We start from the raw sequence: 20141 nt of genomic DNA, 5'->3' as shown, positions 1-20141 counted from the left end.
AAACCCATTATGTTGGTTTTGTCGTGACGCGGCTCATATATGACAATATCAAAGTCATTTTTCTATATTACATTTTACCAAAATTTGATTAAAAGATACCAGTGATATAACAAAGAGGGTGGGAGTGGCTTCACTGCGTAGGGGTTAATTACAAACGTTTGTGAGTGACAAGATTGAAACAGTCAACACACCCTTAAAAATGTATGTCCATAATGATTATCTTATTTAACCAAAACTCATCAATAACTTTTATAAGCATTTTCAATAAAAACTTACTGTAAATTTGTTAATATAACCTATTGTTAGGCGAATTATTAAATGATTAGAATAGTTTACTAAATTAAATACCCAATACAGCAGCTAGAGTCTCGTTCGATCTTGAAATCCTTTGTGCTGTGTTTACTCTAATATCTTAAACATACAATTTTGACTATTCAAATTAAAATTCTTATGTACTAAGAACTACATTCTTTTTTGTTTGTCTGTTTCGATTATTGTACCACATTATGTAACAAACTATTAGAAAACAGTTTCGGCTTTTCACTTAAGAAAACACTGCGGTTTTAGCTCAATAGAGAACAAATATGCTCAATATGAGCTATTGTGGTACCCCACGTCTGGCGTCCGTCTTCACCGATATCTGGCGTCCGTTTTCATCGATATCTAGCTCCGCCAAAGGTGTTGGAAATATACATGAATGATTCTGTCTGTAGTCTATGTTTCAAGAGGTTAAATCCGCCCGTTTAGAAAGCCAAAGCTGCGTCGAGAACGAACCCCGGATATGTCAAAGTTAATTTTGAGGCACAAAGTGATGATAATTTACCTGCGGAGTATTAGACAAATATATATGTTTTTAGTCACTGTACGACGGAACATAAATGTACTGTGTATCCAAATATTAACCTATAGCTCTTCAGCGCTTCTTATGTAAAATTCTTCCAAGTATAATTTCCAATAACCGTAAATTATACCATACCCAGACTATGGTATAATTTTCAGTTTTGAAGATCGAAGGAGTAAGTGTTTCTGGGCGGAGCTATAGGTTAAAACAGATACACCATTGGTGCGTTGACGATTTCTGGGTTTGCGTAAATTATACCATAATCACGTGACCTTTCTTATGCAACCTCACTCGACTTCGTCTCGTGAGGTTAAGGCATAAGAAGGGTCACGTGATTATGGTATAATTTACGCAAACCCAGAAATCGTCAACGCAGCAATGGTATATCTATTACATAACTTGCATGAAACATATTTCAGGTATCTGATTAAAACACATTGATTTAAACCATATGAGAGACAGTGCAGTTTCAATGAATCAGAACTCTTTTTGTTCTAGCTCTTTTTTAATTACTTGTATTTCCCTTAATACTCGTTAACAGCCTTGGACCGATGTCAGTACATACCCTGGGTGGTCCTATAACTTTGAATTGATAGATCCTTACTCTGACCTTTCATTTGAATAACAATAGATTAAACCACAAACAATGACATATGCTCTTTTGTTAACAATTATGTTGTGTTGTATCCACTAATCTGATAATTAGAATTGGACAGGTCAGGGATCTATGCATTGAGTTTGAAGGCACTCGGACCAAAGACATCAATGATATAAATTTGTATGCACTTTTGCACATGCAACCTTTATCTATTGACCGAATTTCATCTTTGTATATCTGGTTGGTATATACTTTTGATGATTTTCTAATGGTTTGGTTGAGTTTGGTGTGACTGAGCTCACCGATACCAAAATAAAATAAAACACTTTTCCTCATGCACTCTTCATTTATTGACATATGTCTTTAATATTTGATAGATTCATTTATATTTAATGTTCAAGCAAAAAATTAAATGAATAGTAACACATCTTGAAAAAATCACTTCAATCATGAAGTTATCATATATTTTATATGGATAAATCAATTATGCACACAAAGGCATAAAATATAAGTAATAGAAAGAGCACCGAAACACGAGGCTATCTGATTTGTACGAGGGGGCGTAGCCCCCGAGTATTAATCAGATTACCGAGTGTTTTGGTGTTCTTTCTCTTTTGTATCATAGTCAAACATAAAAACACGTTCCCTGTTGTTACAATATGAAACCCCGGCAAAAATGAACCATTGAACGAGTATCTAAATATGACATTTCTGTCGATTTCACTTTCACTGCCGTCACAATATGTAAACCCCAGCAAAAATGAGCCAATCAATGGGCATGCTCTGGAGTGCGGGTAACTAATACCCGCACTCCAGTTAACGCACTGTGCATGTATATGTATACGATTTAACCCTGACACATTTTCAACAGAAAGGCCTCCAAACTATGATACAATAGAGGGTTAATTAATACACCCTTTTATGTATACTTGCACAAAGAACTGCAAGTTTCAAATTAATTGTAATGTAATATTACCGATGCCAAGACAAATGCATTCGCTATTCATTATTATACATCTGTTTTTGCTTACGTGTTGGAGTATTTTCAATCCGCATTGTCTCCGTGATGAATATGAATAATCGGCACCGTGTTCCGATATGGCGCCCTGAGCCATTTTATTCCATGAAACAACAGTGCGTGCTTCTGTGGTTTTATCATTCTTCGCCTTGCGTTCGTAGATTTTATGTAAAAGTGTTTTTCATACTTAAAGATTGAGTTTTCGTGCATTTAAAAATAGCAAAAACAAAAACTACAAAAAAGGAGTTTCTTTATTGATTTGACATTTACGTAATTGCTAAGTAAAAATCTGTATTTGTTCATCAGACATGCTCCAGTCCACGTGGTATACTAACGGTTCAATATAAATACTGTAGTACCAGTACATTGTACTTTTATTTCGGAAGTAATAAAGACTTCCATTTTAAGCAGACACACTGTTGAGTGCTAAATACATATAACAATATTTACATGTATGTACAATTTTTGTATCTTACAATTTTATCAACAAGCATAACTAGAAAAAAATATCTGTTGGTTTTTCAATTGAAAGAACTATAAACTTTCCAGCTAATATTTGTGTTTGTAATATTAACCATGTTATGTTTTTCAAGAAATACTTACAACTATACTTATTTAATACAAGTCATTCATTAGTATTCAAAAGTCAATTTAAAAGTCTAGGATCAGCGGAATAATAAAAATGAAAAATTGGGAGACCCAAAAACGGAACTTTCATTTTTGTAGACCATCGACATCATTGTTCACATATATACCGGTAATTAACAAAGCAAGAGTAATCATTAAATTTAAGGTTTTTAATTCGGACGCAGTGATGGCTCCCAGCGTTGTCTGGCATATTTTGCGACCAAAAATTGTTGTCCATAGGCATTACCGTGTTGTCAGAAAACCTCCATGCGTCGCTGGCGTGATAATCGGCGGCTCCTATGTTCGATCCATCTATCCAGTACTGGCCGCCAGTGTATGCTTCAAATGCAATCAAAAACAATTGGTGAAATTGATTAAAATAAAATGTAAGATGACCTAGGGGAAAAATACTATTAACTTTTTCTCCCTTCACATTGTAAGTGGATATCAATGCTGTAAATAAACATTTATTTACTTTTACATGTATGTTTAATACATTACGTTAAGATGTAAAATTTTATACTTTTATAAAGAAGCATACATTTCTAGCTGTTTTGTTAAAATTTCATAAATGAGGATTAGTCCTTTGATGGTAATCGGATTGGTGACCATTTGGTACTATAAAACAAATGGACGGACAATGGTTCAAGATTAAAATCGTTGTAACTATGACCTTAGACTTAACTGCCTCAAAATCAAATGAGATCATCTAATAGCCATGAAAAACCTGCCATGAGGCAAGTATTTGGGTCTGTTTAGCAAATGGTTTTGTGGCAAATGAGCGATGTTTCCATATCGAAGGCTATTGTGACCCTTACACTGACTGACCTCAAATTCTTGGATACATTTGTAAATCTCAACGAAACTACTCATCATAATGATATAAGCAAGAAAAAATTATCTGAGATAGTATGAAAATGAAGCATGTTTCAATCAGTAAAATGCACTCAGCTACAAGGTGCTCGAATTTGAAATGGTTCACCTCATCATTTGAAATATCTTGCCATTATCCAGGTATTACAGAAATGACAATCGAAACTCCTCGCCGTATGCAATCAAAAGATGTTACCGATTGTTTGCACGGTGATAGGGCGATTACCACAACTTTTCCGCGCAACGTCAAAATATCTTACTTCTGTCCGAGACACCGTATATTTCTGTGGTACAAAATTGACAGCAAGTCTGTAACCGAGACGAAAACAGCAGATAATTTGCTCAAAACAAGGTAAAATCATCATTTTTCTTTTTCATCGAATGTGCCATTTAATTTGAAACTTATTTATCCTTACTACATGCAAAATGCTTCATTAATTAAGTCAGGATAGTGAAAACATTTAGGGCATACTGAAACAAATCTTGCTTTGATTATGAAATATAACGTATTTCTAGTCCGTTCAGTTCATATAACTGGCAAAAATACAATATAATATATGTACATTGTTGTCGTATGAACAAGTTACAATACATAAATAACCGTTTTTGTATATTTGGTACGATTTTTTATGTTTCCACGTGTGTATTTTAAGGCACCGCACAACTTTGTCAATCATAAGATTAGGGCACCGCTTTTCTTCCTCCTTAAAATCACCGCATTTTTCTGTTTTTTTTTAGCACCGTTTATTTTTGATATTAATGTTTGCTTTCAGAAAAAGAAGACGTTCAAACCTATATCTGAACAAGCCAAGCAACGTGCGAAATTTGCAAAGCTTGCATATACTTCTAGAAGATACTGCAGCAACTGGAGAGCGCCCAACTAAGTCTTCTGATATCAGCAGTACGCCAATGGATCGGCGCCTCCTGTATTTCAGGACGATATGCTTAACGCACCACATTAGAAAAAGAATATGAAGTCAAACTTTCGCAAAAGATTGTTTAATAAAAGCACATTGGAGACCATGACTGAAGAGATTATGGAAATATTGCCCGGGTTCCTGCAAAAACTACATCATGAAAATTTATGTTATGACTTTTGCAACTTTATCAAATTAGTATGCAATAAGAAATTCCCATTAAGAATATTTCATTCCTTTTTTTCTCGATGTTGTTAGATGGTATAGTCTGCCAAGAACTTCAATCTTTCCATGTGGGGTTTATCAGTTTGAATAAGTTCGAAAAGGAAAAGACATCCTTATGTATATATAGATACCATTGCACTTATCTATAACTGGTAGTATTAAGATCAGACCTTCTGAAATTTTCCATAACATAACGTATGATAACAGCAACATAACGTAACAGCAAGTAAACAATCTTTCATCAAATGAAACATATTTGTATGAAGATTGCATAATTCAAAAGAAGACGGTGGCCAGTATTTATCGATCTAACGGAAAAAGAATGCGGTGTTTGAATTCAGTGTTGTACGGTGCTCCAATATTCGGGTCAGTAGGCCTTTTTCAACATATATTCCCTGAAATTTACGATAGAAACACACAATTTTGTATGGAAACTTGAACTTAGGGTTAACCATAATAAATATACGAGCTCGTTAGGTCATAGAACAAAGACATCGTCGTTATAACACACGTTTTTGTGACAGGTACGAGTCATGTTGAGGTACACACGATCTTTTGTAAACACTATTTCTTCGAAGTATGTGTTTTTTTGTGAATTGTATTGTGCTAGATTAACGATAAATTGTCTCAAAAATTCGATGGAATACTTAAACAATTGGAATAATCTTGCAATGTCCAGCAGTAAGATATTTTGTAAGCTATAACCTGGAATTTGTTTATCCCGCCATTAATATTTTGTCCAGAAATATACGGTGTCTCGGTCAGAAGGATGGTATTTTGACGTTGCGCGGAAAAGTTGTGGTAATCGCCCTATCACCGTGGTTTGACTTAAGGGCGAAATAGCTGAGACTACCTGAAAGGGCAGAATAGCTTCAATTAACTGAAAAGGTCGTACACTGTTATTATTAATTATTTCAACTGTTTTATGTAGAGATATATACCTGGGCAACCACTGATGAGATTAACAATATAATTCATCTTCCATAGTTCGTCTATTTTCACTAATTGGGCTCCAATGGACGCACATGCCGCTACTGCGTTAGCATGGGTTACACTCGTAGTAAACATCTGGGTCCTTGCGGCTAAATCTAAAATGACCAATTATAAAATATAAATGAGAATAAAATGCAATTAACACAATGTTTATCATTAAAGAAATTCCACTGAGGTACAAAAGCCTAAAAAATATAAATTTTTTTTTTTACTTAAGTCAGCTGGAACACCTTAATCGTTTTTCACATTCTTGAAAAACTGAGTGATTGAATGAACCAATCTTGCACACAAGTTTTTGTTTGTCTAAACCTGTCTCAAGTAAAACATTTGAGCCGTGTCACGACAAAACCAACAAAATGGGTTTGCGACCAGCATGGATCCAGACCAGCCTGCGCATCCGAACAGTCTGATTAGGATCCATGCTGTTCGCTATCAGTTTCTCTACTTGTGCGAACAGCATTGATCCTGATCAGACTGCACGATGCACAGGCTGGTCTGGATCAATGCTGGTCGCAAACCCATTACGTTGGTATTGTCGTGACACGGCTCATTTATCTTTAAAGATTATTTCGAGTCCTGGGTCATGTCAAAAAACTTCAGTGGAGTCCCATGAAGAAAGAACAAGTAGGAATTAGCATTTCAAAATTATTGAATGTTGCCGATTAGCAATCACTCAGTCTATAAACCAAACATTTAAATCAGCCATTATATATCGTTTTGGATGTCGATCAAAAATTAGATCATAATTGAAATAAATTGTTTAGACATACCTTAAATTATTTAATTTGTATCATGAGTAACCTCCTCCAGGTGGCAGTGTGAGAAAGGATATAGCCATTATGTTTTGAAAATTAAGTGCGGTCACTAACTAATCCCCTATGGATGTTAATCAAACCCAATGATGGGTACTATCAATTGCCTTCTTAATTAATTATATGTCCTTTGGAAATATGTCCTGTGATAAGATGCATGTGAAATTTTTAAAATATATTCTGGGTGTACACAAAAAAACATCAAATGAGGCAGTATGCGGTGAACTAGGACGGTATCCACTATATGTTGATGTAATATGTAGTTATGTTAAGTTTTACCAAAGACTGCTAAGTGGAAATGTTAGCAAATTACTATGTGCTGCCTTTATTGAAAGTCAAACATTATTTACAGATAAAAAAGTCTGCTGGGTTTCTGGTATACAACATTGTTTTAAGTATTTAGGTATATCTGATGCTGGTTTAACCAATAAGAACTTAGTAAATGTTGTTAAACTCAAGTTAGTGAAAATGTACCAAACCAACTGGTGTTTGAATATCTCAGGTACTGAAGGGAAACTTAGAACATACTCTTTGTTTAAACAAAGGTTTTGTAGAGAAGTGTACTTAAGACATATTAAGAACAAAGATATAAGAACTTTCTTCACCAAGTTTAGAGTAAGTGCACACAGATTGAATATAGAAACAGGCAGATATAAAAAGATCCCAGTAAATCAAAGGTATTGTAACTGTTGCTCTTCCAATCTTGTAGAAGATGAAATTCATTTTTCCATGTGTTGTACAAAATTTGATAATAATAGAGAACTACTATTTAGACAAATTGAAATATTAAATAAGAACTTTTATATGATGAATAATAAGCAGAAATTTGTTTGGTTAATGTCCTCAGAAGACCCTAAAATCTTGAATGTCTTTTCTAAATACCTACTCGAAATTTATAATAAAAGAAATCTTATGTTAGGTAGTACTATTAGTAATAAAAATTTGTCAGACCATTGAATGTATATTATTGTACTTGATTTATTTACTTCTTATTTTAACATTAATATGCCTGTGTTTTTTTTTGTTTTTTTTCCCAATAATACGAATTAAGCTTTAGTTACTTTATTGTGTTCATTTCTACCATACAATACACAATTTGTTGGTTGATATATTTTGTTTCATGCCTTATTTTTTTTTCTTTTTTTTTCTATGCTTGTGATTATATATGTCATATAATATGACCCTTGATTGATTAATATGGTCACAGTCGCAGAAGAGTGAGCAACTTGTTCATTCAAACTAGTTTATGTTTGCCATATATAACCACCTCCACAAGACCACCCCAGAAGTGAAATATATAAACAAGTTGATTCGAGCCCATTAAAAATTGCAATCAATAACTACGTCCGCGAGACTATCCCAGAAGATAGAGATATATACTAGTTCATTCAAGCCATTAATACCAACCTCCTTGAGACAATGTCATGAATAATTTCTTCCACGATACAATCCCAGTAATGAGAGATAGACACTAGTTTAGTAAGTAAATTCACATATTTCCAAATAGCCGTAAGCATGTCGGACACATCACATTATGACCAAAAAAATAGGCTTATTAAAAATGTTCATGTAAAGTTTTTTTTAAGGTATGTAGATATTATTATGACTACCTGCTTGTTCGGCCGTAAACTGTATGCAGTTGTAACTTCCAAAAGTATTACAACAATCTGCATTAGCTGCGCAGCTATTTGGGATCTCACACTCGTTAATATCTGAAGTAAAACAATCATCGAGATTAAGTAAGGCAAATAGTTTTATGTATTGTCTTTTACACGTCCATAGTCCGAGTGTTTAGTCATTGACTTCGGACAACTTGTCCGTCGCCGTTGTGGGTTCCGAGTCCCACCGGGAGCTTGGATACTTTCGTGTGAGAAATCTATCCAGTTAGCTTATGGAACGTCGATGGTGTTACTCAGGTGTCCGTTCAATACTGAATTTAATGTACAGAGGATCAGGTAAGCTATTTTTGCACCTGTGAAGGTGAACAGTTGTCATGTGAACTACACTGTCTTGGTGCGACGGAAAAGCCAACTAAATATTTAAAAGAAAATTGTTGATTTACATATACAAACAAGCTATGTACTAACATTCATGTCTAAAATCAAAATAGCAAATGAGTAGATAAAAAGACAACATGAACACCAAACTATATGATACGTTTTGACAAATGAGGTAATTAATTAATAATGCTCAGTCAATGGTCAGGATTTCTCAACCTTCATAGTTTCTTGTTTTATTCGCTTAGAATGAAGGCTCTTATATCACAATATAGTACACTTTGGGGGGGGGGGGGGGGGGGTCTAGAACTATATCTAGGACACTATCATGAAATAGTTATTAATTTACTTCCATTGATTATCCTGGAATAAAAATGGCCGACAATAGTTTTATATCTGGATTCAAAACTTTAAATGCCCCAGATTGGATTTTGCGAGTTTTTAATTTGGAATCTAATTATGCTTTTAGAATTTATGGCCTAGACAGTCGTAGCAAAATACGAAGCCTTAGAAGGCTAATATAAGATAATATTCCGTACATATTTACAGTGCATATACTTCATTGTTTTGCCAGTAATAGGTAAACACGTAATTTCAATTGTAATCTTAGCTAACTCTGTCAAAATATTTGTACTGTCTGAATAAGTTTCAAATAATAAATATAATTTTCTAGAAACTAAGTTACATTGGGACACTTCAAAGTACCTTGACAAGTTGGTGTGTAGTCCCAATTTCCATCGTTCTGACACACCATGGTTGTCACGTTATTTACTTCTTCAAAGCCTTGATCACAGAGAATCGCCTTCTTAGAGCCAATCTGGTTCATGTTACCAAGGATTTTTCCATAAGCTAGGCTTGTAAAGGGACTGCATTCTGTTTAACATATTGTAAGATACTTTTAAAAAGTATTTGATAGACGCTTAAAGCCTTTGTCAGATTCGAACGCAACATGTGTTTTATATGACGTCATATTTCATAAAAAAATTATTATGCTGTTTGGCTAGATAAATAGATATAAACTTTAATTTATCTCTTTTTCATTTTACGAAGTTTTCTCCTTCAAATCGATGAACATAATGTTGCATGCAATACCGCGTGATCACTGCGGTATACCGTACCCCGGATATTGCTCGATATTATGAGGACTTTCATCCCATTTCGCGACTTTGAAGGAGGAAAGAAGGTAAGTTCAGTGACGATATTTAGTAATTTTGAATTAGTTTGATATAAATTTTATAGAAAAACAAATCGATAATTTCTCTAGTTACTGAAACCCCAAAAATGCTGAGAAATAGCTTTGAAATGTAATTATGAGGTAAAATTCGACTCTTTGCTCACGTGATAAATGAGCTCGGATCAGCCAAATTTGATGTTTTTGTGCATATACTTTCTTAACAGAAAAACTTGAATCGAGTGAAATGTGATAATGATGATAATGTTTATGTTGTATATGTTCAAATCAACAATAGACCTTCAGATGACAGTGCATTTTGAGAATAAATACACATGTCAGTGTACCGAGTATTGCGTTGGAGTTGCCCGCCGGTGTCACGAGTATTGCTTTTAGTGTAACGAGTATTGGTTATCAATATAGAGTAAATGCAAATAGTAAACATGTAGTATTTACTACATTTAATCTTATATATTTCTTATTGTGTATACTTATTTACACTATATGTGCAGAATATGCAGAGTTCGGAGGCACTTTACTGGAAACATCTGCAAATAATCCAGATTTTCATTCCTGCTCATGAAAAATCTCAGTCGAACGAACTCAGCAATTTTCTGTGTTTAAAAAGTTCTCGTTGCTATCGAAGGATCAACCTTTCCAGAATTTGTTAGTAATTATTGCATATCTTACTTTAAATAGTAAAAAAATGCATCCGAAGTGAATTAATGCTGCCTCAAGATTGTAGACAGTATTGAGCAAGTGTCCAATATCTAATATCAACCGACTTCCTACTATGCCCAAAATACATATAAAGGTAACTTTCGGTCATTTTGCACCTGCACTATAGCAATGGCAGACTGTCTGCACGTGAAATTTGATACGTCATTAGCAATGAGTTACCATTATGACTGCCGAGCGGGCACAGCTAAAAAACCGAATAATGCATTTTGACAAGATTATGATAAAGGACAGCAGATGCAATAAAAAGGTTATGTTTCTTATAACCTTTTACCTCATTAAGGCGTGTTTTGAAGGCTTTACATCCCATATCTTTTGAGGCCAACATGCGCTGTTTAGACCCCAAACACTGTTTTTTTTTCGTTTGAGAAATGTTGTTCAAAAGAGCTAGTGATCACTTTTTCGGCGCCACCCCATTAAAAAGATTCATCAAGGGGATGCCACAAAGGGGGGTTGGTGCCCCCTTCTCTGTTTGGGATTTTGAAGTTGGGCAGTAGCCCCTCTAATCGCCGAGAAGATTTTGGACTTGTGGGGGGGGGGGGCTAAAATGGCCTCAGGTCGATTTAATTAAAGATACCGTGTAAACTCCGCCGAAAACCTTTGACTTTATCTTAATCAAATGAGAAGTTGCTGCACCTTGAAATCAGTTTTGATTTGAAAAAAACAACGCAAAATAGAGATTTTTGGTAATTTTGAGAGGTCCACCCGTTGCCACATGGTAACTGGAAATTTAAAATTGAGCATGCTATTCCACAGGCTATGGTCCAGCCAACATTTGTCCCAGTTTGATTAGTATTGAAGCATTTTTTATAGTTTCATAGCAGCTTGAACTTGTAACAAGAGGCTTTATAAAATGAAAACAGACATTTTTCGCAATATGCTCATGCAGTAAAAGGTTAAGACGATACCGGCATGCTTGGACGGCATAAGCCCTCGGGCCAATATTTTACTAAGTGTGTCGATATGTTTCTTATGGCAAACTTGCCCTGTAAAACCCTATTATTAATGTCATCTAAATATGTTTCTTTTATTCTTCTTCTTTTCAGAGATGGGTCTTCTTGATCATAGTTTCTTGAGACATGTATTTAAAGATTATTATCGTCAATTATGATGGTTCTACCCTGCTCCCGACCCTGCACACTTTATTTCATCCATAGTGTGATTTTCAATCAAATGGGAAACTAAATCTCTGCATTTGCCGTAGGAAAAGAACAGTAATAACACTGAAAATGCATTGTTAAATCTGAAATATTTGAATAAATATCATATAAACAGTACATCATCAGCAAAATGATAAACAGACGTGAAAAAGACAAAAATATTGATTTTCCATACTAATGTGCTCATTCTGTTTTGCAATACAGTGTACACTAAAGTTGGGCTATTTTGCAATACTCTGTACACTTAAAATCAATACTCGGTACACTTTCTTGTTTCTTTTTTGGCCTGTATCTTTTTGTACTTTCACAATTTTTGCCTGAAATTTGGACAAAGCTTACTTGGTTTGTGAATCAAAAAATTGCTCGATTCATTTTTTTTATATTGGTAATATAATAATTTCTAACGATTCTACAGTATCGCGGTCACTATTTTCTAGTGAGCAGAGGGTCGTTTAGTGGTAGTTTAATCAAGTTTACATATACCTGTAATACTTTTACGTCTTTTAGAGCTACAAAAATAACTCTAGATATATAAAACCCGTTGAGATAAATGAAATAGCCATTTGTTTGGAAAATATCGTCGCTGAACTTACCTTCGTTCCCGTTCAAAGTCGCGAAATGGGATGAAAGTCCTCATAATATCGAGCAATATCCGGGGTACGGTATACCGCAGTGGTGATATGGTCGCACAATGAATAAGAAACATTTACAAACGTCTTCAGATAAGTCTGAACAGCGTAAGATAACAGCTGATATTATAATGTCATCAATAATTATGTACCCAATATATAATATTGAAGAATCTTATACCCCAAAATTATTAAATACAGTTATACTTATTTTGTCTAATGACAATTTGATATTCCCGAATATTCAAATGACAAGAATAGAATTGAAAAGTTACTTTATAGTCTGTAAATGTATGCGAGAAAGTCTTTAAAAGTTGTTTAACCAAATTGTTTAGTTGCTTGTGTATGACTCGAATGAATTTTGCTTGGCCAATATCGCACGGCGCCTTAATTTGAAACATACTAGGAAATCGACGAGCATCAAATAGATCTACAAGTCCTAAAGCAATGCAATAAAATTTAACATTTATTTCCATTTTGACATGCTTATTAAAAGAGAATTGATAAATGTAAAAAATACGTTGGACTACATTATGCATAGGAGTATTTTTCTTGACTTCATCTGGTTTATTGTCGTCAATTATGACTTCATATGGAGTGTAAGCATTCTTTTTATATCGTGTAATAATGCACTTGATTTAGTTGCCCTGTTTTAAGCGTGTCATAATTGTATTGAATTAATTAAATAAAAAACCAACCGTAACGCAAAGAAACGACGTAAGAAACGTCACGCCGGATAGTGCACTGGTATAATATTTCTGATTGGTTGTATTTGTGAATATGTTCCCAGCAATTGAATATAGAGCAAAATAATTTTGTACATCTATATATTTACCTTTCTTAGGGCAGGTAACGCCGTTAACGCCACACACTTTGAACGTCTGAAATGATACGTTAGCATAGCATATTTACATGTACTTTGTTTTATTTTTTGATTTTAGGTATATCTTCTGTTGCGTCAGTTTTCATTTCGACCCAAAGTTCTAGTGATATAGCTGACCCTTGACAATAACATATAGCTTATTTAAATGCACTTTGCGTTTTATTTATTTTTAGGTATAGTACAATGTACCAATAATAATGGAATAAATACGTGTTGCTTGCGTTCTATGCACAGACACTTGGGGTTTGGAGCTCAAAACGCCTTTAAAATCCAAATAAAATGCATATTTGTCAATCCCAGCACATGTACTGATCATAAATATAAAAAAAAACTTTATATAAGCCGTTTTAAAAAAAAAAATCATATTTCAACATCTATAATATTATTTACACTGACGTTTGAAGGAGTCAACAGATTGCAGTATTTTTGGTACATATGTTCGAAAGACCAGCAGTGCCATTACAACTTCATGAATTCTCGATTTCATCTTCATGAATTCACAATTTTTACATCCTGAAATCCCGTTTTCAATATACGGAGTTCACGAATTCACGACGTCAACTTCATGAATTTAACTTCGTGAATTCACGATTTCAACTTCACGAATTCATGATTTCAACTCCACGGATTCACGATTTCAACTTCATACATGATTTCAACTTCAGAATTCATGATTTCAACCCCTAAAGTTTTGCATCTTTTCATCATCAGACTTTGGTAAAAAATGGTTTTCAGACGATAACTCTTGAAGAAGTCAACATATGGTAGTAATTTTTGATAAACATATGCAACAGTATAAAATACAGGTCATGTTCCAATGTGGATTCAGACTACTAAATATTCACAGAGTAATGCCCCTCGTACTCTTCAGACTTTTTTTAGAAAAAAAAAAATTGGGCGATGAGAATAAGGCTAAATATATTTGTTTTCTTTTTTATTTCAAATACTAATCTTTCTTATCCGTTGAATTACATCTTCAGTTTGAAGCATGTAAATGTTTAAAGAATTTTTTATTTTGATTAAAAAATATTTCGTGCACTTTATATAACATTTGTTGGTTTCATCTTTATAATATAATTATATTAGGATTTTAGCTTTACATATAGAATTTGCTTAATGACGACACATTATCGCAAGTTTGGTACTATTTATGTGCTTGCTGTTGTATGCAGACTTTTTACTATGGAGTGCGTTTCTGCTGAAAAATTCATTCATATGTGACTAAAATTATATTATGATATTCTTGCGCATTCAACAGTAGTTCTGTTGAGTTAATAGTGTCTTCCAAGAATTCACAATGACATTATTAAAATATTATCTACTGATACGTATGCTAGTTATGTAATAAAGAACTCACATCTGGTATCAGCATGTCACTTCGACTGATGGTAAGAAAGTCTCGTTGCACAGACGTTGTCAAAGAATCCGTATATAGGTCACACATGTGCAAAAATCGCCTGTAACGCACGGCCTCACAGTTGCCCCTCTCTGCGCACTGTTCGACGCACTGCTGTAACGAATGATCCGTTGTAATGAGGAAATTAAAATCCTCCGAAACTTTTTCGTTAAAACCAACATTGAATTTTATTTGACAGACGACATCATTCATTAAAAAAGTTACAAAAGTTATCAAAGTAATTATTTTTTCCATAATGTGTAGAGCTGATAAAAAAACCCGTGTAGAGCTGATCAAGAAACAAGTCACTGGGCACTTCTAACGTCTCCAGTCAATGTAAACATTCTAACCAATGAAAAAGATCGTTCGTTGACTTGTTTAAATTATTTAATTCAATTAATATTTTATTTGCCATGGTCGGTTTGTTATGCTAGTGTAAATAAAGGAATTGTAAGCATTAGAATTAAAGGAGATTCTGTCCGGTATAAAAAGGAACGTCACATGTGTTCAACGAAAATCAACAAACGTGCAGTATAATAAATTGAATATTTACGTTACAGTTATCCAACACATTTTATCTGTAACATAACAGAATAGTTTTGATGAACTACATTTATATTATAACCGAACTGTGTTGATAAACAATAGTATCACAAAAACGTGTTGATAAACTATATTTTAACAAAACTGTGTGGTTAACTACATTAAAACAAAAATATGATGATAAACTCTATCATAACAAAATTGTGTTGATAAACGATTTAAAAACAAAACTGTGTTGATAAACTATTCAATAACAAAACTGCTTTGATAAACTATATCATAACAGGACAGTGTTGATAAACGATATTATAACAAAACTGTGTTGATAAACTATTTTAGAACATAATCGTGATGATAATCGAAATAACGATAAAACTGTGTTGATCAACTTTATCATAACAAAACTGTGTTGATAAACTGTGTAGCATCAAAACTGTTTTGATAAACTAAATTTTAACAAAACTGTGCAGATCAAACCTATGTTGATAAACTATATTATTGTTGGTTGTTATTTTTATGGGTTATATAAAACATGCATTAAAATAATTTGCATTGGCCTCAGTTTCACATGAACTAACATTAAATACGTTCCGTTGGCTTTATATTTTATGTACGAAAGACCGGTGGTGACATTGCAACTTCTTGAATTCTCGGATTCATTCTCCCGAAGTCACAATTTCAACTTCATGAATTCACGATTTCAACATAAAAAATAACAATTTCAACTTCATGAATTCACGATTTTAACTTCACAAATTCACGATTTCAACTTCATGAATTCACAATTTTCACTTCAATAATTCACGATTTTTACTTCATTAATTCAACTTCATGAACATAACGATTTCTATTTCATGAATGCACGATTTCGACTTCCTGAATTCAAGTTTTCAACGTTGAAATCGTGAATTTATTAAGTTGAATGAGATTGTTAATCATGAAGTTGAAATCGTGAATTCGTGAAGTTGAAATTGTGAATTCATGAAGCTAAATTCATGAAGTTTAAAACATGAATTTGCGAAGTTGAAATCGTTAAGTTGAAATGGTAAATTCATGACGTTGAAATCATGAATTTTTGAATTTTGTATGTTGAAAACGTGGACTTATGAAGTTAAGTTATGAAGATGAAATGGTTCCCTAACGGTCTTTCGTACGTAATAATGCATGTTTGATGATATGGCGACTCGTTTTTTAGATGACTTACATGTTATATGACATGTTGACTCGTTATTTAGATGACTGACATGTTATATGATCTGTTGACTCGTTATTTGGATGAATGACATGTTAAATAACCTGGTGACTCGTTATTTGGATGAATGACATGTTATATGACCTGGTGACTCGTTTTTTTAGATGAATGACATGTTAAATGACCTGTTGACTCGTAATTTAGACGAATGGCATGTTATATGACCTAGTGAGTCGTGATTTAGATGAATGGCATGTTATATGATATGTTGACTCGTTATTTAGATGAATGGAAAGCTATATGACCTTGTGACTCGTTATTTAGATGAATGGAAAGTTATATGACCTTGTGACTCGTTATTTAGATGAATGGCATGTTATATGACCTGGTGACTCGTTATTTAGATGACTGACATGTTATATGATCTGTTGAATCGTTATTTAGATGAATGGCATGTTATATGATCTGTTGAGTCGTTATTTAGATGACCGACATGTTATATGACCTGGTGACTCGTTATTTAGATGAATGGCATGTTATATGACCTGGTGACTCGTTATTTAGATGACTGACATGTTATATATACGACCTGTTGACTCGTTATTTAGATGACTGACATGTTATTACGACCTGTTGACTCGTTATTTAGATGAATGGCATGTTATACGACCTGGTGACTCGTTATTTAGATGACTAACATGTTATATGACCTGTTGACTCGTTATTTAGATGACTAACATGTTATATGACCTTTTGACTCGTTATTTAGATGACTGATATGTTATATGACCTTTTGACTCGTTATTTAGATGACTGATATGTTATATGACCTATTGACTCGTTATTTAGATGAATGGCATGTTATATGACCTAGTGAGTCGTTATTTAGATGAATGGCATATTATATGATCTGTTGAATCGTCTTTTAGATGAATGACATGTTATATGATCTGTTGACTCGTTATTTAGATGACTGACATGTTATATGACCTTGTGACTCGTTATTTAGATGAATTGCATGTTATATGATCTGTTGAATCGTTATGTAGATGAATGGCATGTTATATGATATGTTGAATCGTTATTTAGATGAATGGCATGTAATATGACCTGGTGACTCGTTATTTAGACGAATTGCATGTTATATGACCTTTTGACTCGTTATTTAGATGACTAACATGTTATATGACCTGGTGACTCGTTATTTAGATGACTGACATGTTATATGACCTGTTGACTCGTTATTTAGATGACTGACATGTTATATGACCTGTTGACTCGTTATTTAGATGAACTGCATGTTATATGACCTTTTGACTCGTTATTTAGATGACTTACATGTTATATGACCTGGTGACTCGTTATTTAGATGACTGACATGTTATATGACCTGTTGACTCGATATTTAGATGAATGGCATGTTATATGACCTGTTGACTCGTTATTTAGATGAATGGCATGTTATATGACCTGGTGACTCGTTATTTGGATGAATGACATGTTATATGACCTGGTGACTCGTTTTTTTAGATGAATGACATGTTAAATGACCTGTTGACTCGTAATTTAGACGAATGGCATGTTATATGACCTAGTGAGTCGTGATTTAGATGAATGGCATGTTATATGATATGTTGACTAGTTATTTAGATGAATTGCATGTTATATGGCCTTTTGACTCGTTATTTAGATGACTAACATGTTGTATGACCTGGTGACTCGTTATTTGGATGACTGATATGCTATTTGACCTAGCGATTCGGGTTATATATAAGCCTACGACTGAGCCATATAATGTCAGAAATCTTATATTATAAACTTCTTTTTTATTTTACAATTAACCGGCTTCGACTTAAAGGGATAACCAATTGCAACCAGTATATAGCCATGCCAGCCTGCTTATCCGTATAGCATAACCAGGATGCTTGTAGGTAGCTTAATGCTTGTACATTGTATTATTTTGATATTGAAAATCCCTTTAACTTAAAAATGGATTGTTTCAAAATCAAAGCAGGTCAAAATCATTTCACAAATTCAGCAGGAATTCCAGGTAAAAGACTAAAGTCTTTATCAAATGACAACTTATGTCAGACTTTATATTTGTTTGTGCTTTTTTATTATATTCGTTAACAATTTGAAAATTAATATTACTATTCTGAATAATTGATGCTTAAAAAGGATTTCAGAACGATTTGATTAACCAGTTGACGTGGCGCAAAGTTAAGATGTTAGTCAAAGATTTTATCACAGCAATAAATATAACCATTTTTCTGTCAAAGTACATATATAAAAAGCGTCAGTAAACACTTTACGGGAGTTATTTAATATGGAAAAGTCAGCACCTGGGAGCAATAAAGACACTTCGAATTACCCACAAGCATTTCAGCAATTAAAATATATTGATTCATTAAAAGAACAGGCTCGAAAAGTAATTGAAAGTTTAAATATTTATAATAATAATAACAAAATACAATAAACAAAGTGGTTACTAGTAGCTATGATTAGATTAAAAGGTTGAATCATGCCCCCTGCCATGGAAACATTAATAATTAAGGTAGCTAAATCTACTTAATGGAAAACAAAATTGCAGGGCGAGAGTAAATGTCTTGTAACGGAAAATAAATTCATTAAAATGCATCACTGGTAATTACACTATAAAGATTTCACGTTGATGCTTACGTTAATGTATATCCTTTACACGTGCAACCAGTGCAGAACAAGATCAGCCAGCACACCCGTACCCATTATTCTTGAACCCCACTGCTCGCTTTTCAGTCAGAAAATGATTTTTTAAAAATTTTTACTGTGATAATTGATCTCGTAGATATTTGTCACTGCTCATTCAGAAATCATGTAGGAATAAAGTTTGAAAATCGGTCACTTTCGGAGAAATTGATAACTAGCTATAACTAATTGCTTGTAATTCAGGAAAGCCGTTTAGGTGAAACCACCGCCGAGATGTGACCAAAATGTGTTTGTTAAGTCGGCATAAAAAGACAACCCGCCCCCTAAGAAGAAAACATAAAAACGTAAAAACCATGAGAAAGTTCGGTTATATACTGTGAGTGATATGTATTTTATTTCACCGATAAAAACCGATTATACTAAAGTAATAATCAATAGTTACTTGTGCTGCCATGTGGAGTTATTTATTGGCGCATAATGACAATGTTTGCATATTTATCTGCGTTTGACTTGGCTCAGTTGAGAGTTTCAAATAACGTCTTAAAATCTTGCTAGTCGATACTTATATTTTTTATTTTTGGATAAAATGAATATCTCATTGCACAATAGCACAAATGGAAGCTATTCAAGCATTATTTCGAACAAATTAATCTAATAAATTTCAATTTATACAAATATTGAAAAACGATTTGGTAGTGGTACTTAGGTAGATAAATTGGTGTGTTTATTTAAAGGGACTATATAAAATTAAATGATAAAAAATGCCAGAACAAGAAAAATTATACTAGAATATAACTGACATTAACTGGATTTTCTCAATTTAATTAATTCTATAATCATCTG

The 20141-nt window shown here is 33.4% G+C and overlaps 1 protein-coding gene across 1 annotated transcript; it reads right to left on the bottom strand.

Moving 5' to 3' along the window:
* Positions 1 to 1776: 1776 nt before the first annotated feature.
* On the bottom strand, positions 1777 to 15225 carry LOC132717505 (uncharacterized). The gene is made up of 6 exons (XM_060700990.1): positions 14840 to 15225; positions 13435 to 13480; positions 9607 to 9774; positions 8515 to 8616; positions 6041 to 6187; positions 1777 to 3423 (listed from the first exon to the last, which is right to left on the bottom strand). Exons 1-6 carry the CDS (start codon positions 15131 to 15133, stop codon positions 3194 to 3196), a joined length of 987 nt encoding a protein of 328 aa, XP_060556973.1. The 5' UTR covers positions 15134 to 15225; the 3' UTR covers positions 1777 to 3193.
* Between the last annotated feature and the right edge of the window lie 4916 nt (positions 15226 to 20141).

The sequence above is a fragment of the Ruditapes philippinarum genome, unplaced genomic scaffold (genome assembly GCF_026571515.1).
Source record: "Ruditapes philippinarum isolate M1 unplaced genomic scaffold, ASM2657151v2 ctg844_1_1_1_1, whole genome shotgun sequence".
Classification (NCBI taxonomy): Eukaryota; Metazoa; Mollusca; class Bivalvia; order Venerida; family Veneridae; genus Ruditapes; species Ruditapes philippinarum.
The sequence above is the reverse complement of the archived record's forward strand: the minus strand, read 5'-3'. Positions and strand labels throughout refer to the sequence as shown.